The sequence below is a fragment of the Protobothrops mucrosquamatus genome, unplaced genomic scaffold, assembly GCF_001527695.2.
Source record: "Protobothrops mucrosquamatus isolate PMUCROS unplaced genomic scaffold, P.Mucros_1.0 scaffold9466, whole genome shotgun sequence".
NCBI lineage: Eukaryota > Metazoa > Chordata > Lepidosauria > Squamata > Viperidae > Protobothrops > Protobothrops mucrosquamatus.
In genome coordinates, this window is record NW_015395257.1 from 1 (window position 1) to 7,596 (window position 7,596).

The window sequence follows — 7,596 nt, forward strand, 5'->3', positions numbered from 1 at the left end:
CTTGATTTTGAAATGGGATGAAGCTTTTAGGGTGTAGAAAGAGGAAGAAGGGGTTTGGGGTTATTTTATTGGGGAGGAGTTGCGCAAAACTACTGAATTTCTTCCCCTCTTTTTAAAAAAAAATGTTTTGCCTTTTTTCCCTCCTCTCTCTTCTTCTTCTCGTTCCTCCTCCTCCTCCTCCTCCTCCTCCTCCTCCTCCACTGCTGGCTGTCTGCATGTACCCCGTCAGACCCGTTACCAGGAGCTGGCAGTAGCTCTTGACTCCAGCAATTTAACAAACAAAGAACTCAATGCAGAGATAGAGGAAATGGTAAGGAACCCAACTAGACCGACCGACTTGGCTTTGGCTGGCTGCTCTTCTCCGCTCTCTGGACTCCGTCCTCTCACGGTGCCACAAGACAAGGTGTGCAGCGTGACCAGTTAACCGGCATCCTTTTGGCACCTGGAACCCCAATTAAAACTTGGCTCAGGGTTACGTTTCCACACCCAGCCTGTGTCTAAAGGGCTCACCGGCGAATTGCTGACTTGAGTTATCTCCGCCTTAGGTCCTGCCTGGCCTAATTCGACGCGAGGGCTTTTCTGCCCGTCTCCCAACGGCCCCCTGCTTCGAGCAAGTTGACCTCAACCTGTCTGTTGAATCCCCCTACAGTTTAATACTATTAGGAACTTCACCTTCAGCCTTTTAGTAGCAGAACTGTCAAAAGGGGGCAAGTTGGAGGACAGGCAGAAGTTTGCCAGGAGAGAAATTGGCCACGAACTAAGGAAAGATGTGGGCTGAATAGAAGCAGCCAGGTAACTTAAGAAACCGCAGGTGCCTTGAGGGGGAGGGAGAAGCTGCAGGTAAAAGGATAAAGGAGTCCTTGCAGATTTTACTCCTCTAGTTGCTGCTAGCTATAGGGGACGCTGCTCATCTCCGTTTCAACGCCCTTGAACCGGCGCTGTCCGAAGACGTTTCCGTGCTCCTGTGGCCAGCATGATGTCACAGAGCTCTCTCACCTTCCCACCAAAGTGGTACCTATTTATCTACTCGCATCGGCATGCTTTCCAGCTGCTGGTTGGGCAGGAGCTGAGGCGAGGACGGGTGCTCAGCCATCCCACGGAGCTCAGATCTCAAACCTGGGCTGCCGGCTTTCCAGCCGATAAGCCCAGCATCTTAACCGTTGAGCCAACTGCAGTCACAAACCGGATCCAACCCACCAGAAGTTGAATCCAAGTCGGGCAGAGTGGAAACAGGTTCAAAACTCAAGTCCAACGCCGAGAGAGATCCTGAAACCCGCGCTCACCAGAAGAGAACAGCCCAGGTTTTCCGTCACTTACTCCGCATTGACTCTTTCAGCAAGAGCAGAGCTTGCTAGACCCAAACTTACGATGAGCCGGCCCATTCTTCTACTCTTGTGGCACCGTGAAGAAGCCCACGCGGGCCGTCTTTGTCGCATCACTTACTGCCACTTCTCTTCCTGCTTGCCGTCTTCCGTGCAGCTAAGGGCTGTTTCCGGGTCGCAAAGAGGCTTTGCTGTGTTTGAAACCTTGTTTGCATGTGCTGTTTATTTCCCCCCCCCCTTATTTTTTTTCCTTTGAATTCTCATTTCACCCCCTCTCTCTTCTCCCACTCTGGTGGGTCGTGAAGTCCTTTATGCCGGAACGGTGCCTGTATCTGGACCAGGCAGGCACATAAATCCCAAGTCACCTTTTTCGGCGCCGTGGTAATGGTTGCTAAACAAATGTTTGTCGCCTGTACCCCGAAATTCATTTCTGTTGCAACACAGCAGGGGTTGGGGGAGCCAGGTTGGGGTGCTTCTGCTGGCCCTGACTTTGTCACCCGAGCTGAGCTGATCCCCCCAAAAAAGCCTTAGCCAGCCTTGCCTCGCTTCAGACGTGATCCTTGTGTCTCTGTTTTCCTTCTACAGAAACAGCAGAACCAAGACGTCGCGAATGAGTTGGAGAAGGTAATGGAGAAAGATATGTTCCAGAGACACAAAAATGTGTTATTTTGCTTCCCCCCTCCCCTTCTGTCTTCTAAACTTTTGGGAGGGTTTCAACTGCTTTACCGATACTTAATTTGTAGACCCCCCCCTAATCCTATGGATTGTGAAATTGCGTTTACCCTCCAGGGTAAATGTAGATGTGTAAAAAGGACAACCCATTTCATACGGGTTCCATTCCACCCAAATCTCGGTCTGAATGGGTTTTTGTAGCATTTATTTATTTATTTATTTATTTATTTAAATTTGTATACCGCCCTATCTCCCTTACGGGACTCAGGGCGGTGAACAGGCGATACTAAAACCCACAATAAATATACTCAAATTTCTATTCTAAAATCAGATTAAATAAAGGCCTGCTCTAAAATACCCCATATAAAACCTTTACTAAAACATAATGAAGGCTACGCCAGGCCGGCCGCACGGAATAGATGGGTTTTCAGGGCATGGAGAACAAAACACACTTCCCTCTCCCCCCCCCACTTCCATTCCTCACAGTTGTGTGGCTTTTGACCCAAGTTACAGTGGTCTGATTGTTTGTGTTCGTTTTCTTCATGTAAAAGCTGCTGCTTGGGGCTGTGTCAGCCTGTTCCTGTCCTCCCACGTGCAGGATAATTCTGCCATTTCCTTTGAACTTAGTCTGCTGAGCTAAGGAGTTTTCTCTTCCTGTTTTGAAAAACCTTAACTCCTTTTCACTTAGTTTAAAAAAAAAAAATTAACAAAACTTTAGCATGCGTTTCCAAACCAGATGTGGGTTAGCACGGCAATAACTGAGTCCACCCAGTATATTTTAATAGTAAAAATATAAGGGAGTAGAGACCATGCTCCGAGGATAATTTCCCAGCTTCTCTTCACCAGCATTTCTGAAAAGTTGGTTTGTGGAAGGACTATAGGAAGCTTTTAAACGCTGCGTCTGGACCAGAGCAGTTCTAGCAATATCTGAATATAATCAAGCAGTGTCTGTGATGTTATAAGTCAGTGATGGCGAACCTTTTAGAGACTGAGTGCCCAAACTGCAACCCAAAACCCACTTATGCATTGTCGAGTGCTGGGTGGGCGTGGCCCATTGGCTGGGCCGTGGCTGCGGTAACAGCAGACTGAGTGGGACTAAAAAGTTCAATCAATCAATTCCAACTTTGCAAGAACTTTTTTTTTCCCCGCGAGAAGTTGAAATTGACTGATTGAACCTTTTTTTTTTTTTGCACACGGCGGTGGAGGCCTAAAGCGAAAAAGTTTTATAAAACCCAGCTGAAGGCCTAGGACTGGGACGACGGTGCGCGTGCCCACAGAGAGGGCTCTGAGTGCCGCCTCTGGCACCCGTGCCATAGGTTCGCCACCACTGGTATAGGTTCTCCTGCTTGAGCAAGGGGCTGGACTAGAAGATCTCCAAGATCCCTTCCAATTCTTGTTCTGTTCTGTTCTATCCTATCCTATTCTACTGTATATTCCTATTCTATTCTACTCTACTCTGTTCTGTTCTGTTCTATTCATCTTCTATTTTATTCTGTTCTGTTCTATTCATCTTCTATATTCCTATTCTATTCTACTCTATTCTGTTCTATTCATCTATTCTGTTCTGTTCTATTCTATTCCTTATTTCTATTCTATTCTATTCATATTCTATTCAATTCTATATTCTATATTGTATATTCTATTCTATTATATTTTCTATTCCATTCCATTCCTCAACCGTGGCAGTTCGAAGACGGGTGGACTTCAACTCCATCCCTCTTCCAACTGCCAAGATTGAGAAACACTGCACTAAAGAGGGGATCTCAGCGCGAATAAATTGACTGCCGATCTTGCCGCGAGTAAATAAATTGTGTTTCCACAGGAGAAGAAAGGGTTCGAGCAGCGGTTTGCGAAGGAGCAAGCCACCCTACGAGAACAATTACAGGTACCGGCCTCCCATCCCTTTGGTACCAGCCTCCCATCCCTTACCTTCTGCAACCTAGAGGAGGAAGCTCATGGTTTTGTGCGAAGCCACGTTCTGACACTCGCTGGGTCCCTGGCGTGTCCCTCAGCTCATCCCCTTCCCCTGTGCTTCCTTGAAAGGTCCACATTCAGACCATCGGCATCCTGGTCTCTGAGAAGTCCGAATTGCAGACCGCTCTTTCCCACACACAGCAGGCTGCCCGGCAGAAAGCAGGTGGGTATCCTTTAGATCAGCGGTCCCCAACCGTTCCACCTTGGGTGGCCCAGCCTGACGTAGGTGTGTATGAGTGGCACGCACACAGCTCCGTTGGTGCGAGCGGGACGTGCCTGCGCCCTCCACTCAAGCGATTGGACCTTTGCATGTGAGCGTCCTCCACTCACATGGAGTATGTGAGTGGAGCGTCCTCCACTCACATACTCCACTGGGTATGCTTGCCCAGTGCTTGGGCTTGCGTGGTTTCAAACAGGCAGTGTTGGGGACCCCTGCTTTAGATTGCTCCTCTTCTAGTTGCCCATCTTATTTAATCACCTGGTGGTGTTAGAGACCTGGTACTCCTTTCCCAGCATCCTGGATTCCTTTGCCCCATCTCCAAAAAATCGAGTTTTACGGGCTGAATCTAGACTTATCCCAGCTCCATTTCCTTGCCAATAGAATAGAATAGAATAGAAAATAGAATAGAATAGAAAATAGAATAGAATAGAAAATAGAATAATAGAACAATAGAGTAGAATAATAGAATAGAATAATAGAATAGAGAATAGAATATGGAATGTAGAATAGAATATGGAATGTAGAATATAGAATAGAATAGAAAAAATATGGAAAATAGAATAGAATAGAAAATAGAATAGAATAATAGAATAGAATAGAATATGGAATGTAGAATAGAATATGGAATATGGAACGTAAGAATAGAATAGAATAGAATAGAATAGCATAGAATATGGAAAATATAATAGAGTAGAATAGAATAGAATAGAGCTGGAAGGGACCTTGGAGATCTTCTTGTCCAGCCCCTGCTCAAGCAGGAGAACCTTTGTGATCCTGGAGTTGCTTGGCACCAAATTGTGTCCACCTCTGCTTGCTTTGGAGCAGCCTGGTGGTAGCTACCGAAGCGCCTCTGCATCCATTGTGGGGCTCAGCGGCCTTGGGGTCCCGGCCCCCCTAATCTTGGTGTTTTTTTTTTCTGGGACAGGGGAAGCTGAGGACCTGGCCGCTCGGCTGCAGTCATCTCGACAGAGGGTCTCCGAGGTGGAATACACCCTCTCCTCCCTCTCCGTTCAGCAGAAGCAGACAGAGAAAGTAAGCATCAGACATTCACTTCTTCTCTCCTTGCCTTCTTTGACATCGTGGCTTCCGTTTTTGTGAAGCCGGGCCTCGTTCCCTGCCCCAAACGCTTGCAAAGCAAACAGAAATAAGGGTTTAAAAAAAATAGCTTCATTGGTCACACGCTTGGCCCTGCCTTTCTCAAACAGAGACCTTGTTTCCTGCAGAGGCCTTAGCCAAAAAAAACTTCCTTCTCCAGCTCTTGCTTGACTCTCCAGGGAAAAGGAAAGGGGCATTAAATGCAGAGAGAGCTGTTATCATCCTAGCCGCTCTGGCTGTGCAAGGCAAAAATGTTTCCACTGGGGATGAGTATTGGCGAATATTCCGCTTTTCCTGGCGGATTTTGCTGTGCTTTTAGCGGTGCCCAATTCTGCATCGCATTACGAGATCTTGCTTTACAAATAAAACCCACCCAATCCACCTTTTATTTTATTTTTATTTTTCAAAGCAGTAAAGGGAACTGGGCCAGCTGACCAACCTGAATTATTTTATACCAATAACAACAGATGCCGGGGAATTTATATATATATAGAATCCTTAATTTTATTTTTATTTTTTTAAAAAACAAGTTTTATTAATTTTTCAAATTTTAACATCCAGATACTTAGGAAGCAGCGTGGTGCTAGGGAAATCAGTCAATAACAAAATCATTCATATATATCTCAGGTTACATCAATAGCATTCCCTCACTGTTTCCCACAAATATTAATCATATTCATGTTAATAAGTTTCTAACTAGACTCAATTAATCAGTACATTTATCAATAGTATTTTACTTATATATATATCGAAGTCCTGTTTAGAGGTTTTATTTAATTCCAATTTATATATTCTATTTAGCCTTTTATAACCAATGTTTAAACTTTGGAAAACCTTGATTTCCCTCATTTCATTATAATATAATTAACATAACTAAAATACACATATTATTCCATATTTTACCTTCTTTATAGACAAATATATTCTAATTCTCATTCTAATAACTCCTTTAATAACAAAATATCTTTCATTATCACGAATCTATTTCCATATAACAATTAAAGTTATAGTCTAACAGTTCATTTTAACTCCCATTATAAATCTAAGTGCTAAATATAAAAAAAAACATTATCTCTAAAAAGCTGCTTTACCCATTCAGTAGATTTCTAAATCCCATTTTTAAATCTAACTGTGGCTTTCCTTTTGTGCCAAGTAAGAATCCTTAATTTTAAATGCCTTCCCAGGAGCGAGATACAGCAACCTTTCTCAATTTCTTATTTGGGGGACATTTCTCCCAATGAAGGGTCTGTCTCCCCCCCCCCCTTTTTTTTTCTTTCTTTTAAATTGCCTGTTTTGATTCGTTTTCCTTCTTTCTTGCTGACAGCACAACAAAGAGCTAGCCAAGGAACGGGATAACCTCAAACTGGAAATGTACAAGCAAAGGTGAGATGCGTTCCTTTTGGCTTTATTGTTTGGGGGCGTTTATAGAAACGAAAGAGGGGCTTCATTTTGTTCTCTTGGGTTGCCCCTTCCCCCTAGTAAAACCAACGAAGAGCTCAAGCAGCAGACTTCGGAGTTGTCGGAGAAACTACACAACCTGTTCTCTGAAAACTCAGCCATGAAACTGGACGTGGAAGATTTGCACAAGAAACTGGAAATGGCCGAGCTGCTGATCCAGCAGGTATCCGCGTTACTGTGACTACTGGTCCTTGAGTTAACAACCACGTTTTTAGCGACCGTTCAAAGCGGCCCCTTGGGGGGGAAAAATGACTCACAACCAGTTCTCACACTGCAACAACCGTCACAGCATCCCCACAGTCACACGATCCAAATTTGGGAGCTAATTGTAGGATTGTATTAGCATTTGGGGCTGCTGACTTTAGAGATTAAAGGGAAAGAAGTCTCAGTCTACTTTAGGACGTGGGATAACTTTTACCAGTGGCTAGAAAAACGAGTCAAAAGAGAAAGGAATGTGACATGTAATTTTGAATATATAAAGAAGAAGGCTACTGAGTGATTAATTAATACTGTTTATGATCATTAACTACATCTACAGTTGCAAGAAAAAGTATGTGAACCCCTTGGGATAACACAGAGTTTTGCATGAATTGGTCATAAAATGTGCTCTGAACGTCATCTAAGTCACAACAATAGAAAAACACAGTCTGCTGAAGATAATAATGCACAAACATTACATGTTGCCATGGTTTAATTGAACATAACATGTAAACATTCACAGAGCAGGGAGGAAAAAGTATGTGAGCCCCTAGCCTAATGACGTCTCCAAGAGCTAATTGGAGCCAGGAGGGAGCCAACCTTGACTCCAATCAGTGTGATGATATTGGATGTGTTGCTGACAGCTGTCCTGCCCGT

The 7,596-nt window shown here is 44.3% G+C and overlaps 1 protein-coding gene across 1 annotated transcript in view; it reads left to right on the forward strand.

The window, feature by feature from the left end:
- Positions 1-229: 229 nt before the first annotated feature.
- LOC107300987 (golgin subfamily A member 2-like) overlaps positions 230-7,596 on the forward strand; it is a gene marked incomplete at both ends in the record, with an annotated part of 9,977 nt that continues 2,610 nt past the window's right edge. The window contains 7 exons of the mRNA XM_015830260.1: positions 230-310; positions 1,908-1,946; positions 3,817-3,879; positions 4,038-4,131; positions 5,114-5,220; positions 6,608-6,666; positions 6,763-6,904. Coding sequence (XP_015685746.1) covers positions 230-310; positions 1,908-1,946; positions 3,817-3,879; positions 4,038-4,131; positions 5,114-5,220; positions 6,608-6,666; positions 6,763-6,904 — 585 coding nt within the window. The remainder of the gene's footprint in view (positions 311-1,907; positions 1,947-3,816; positions 3,880-4,037; positions 4,132-5,113; positions 5,221-6,607; positions 6,667-6,762; positions 6,905-7,596) is intronic.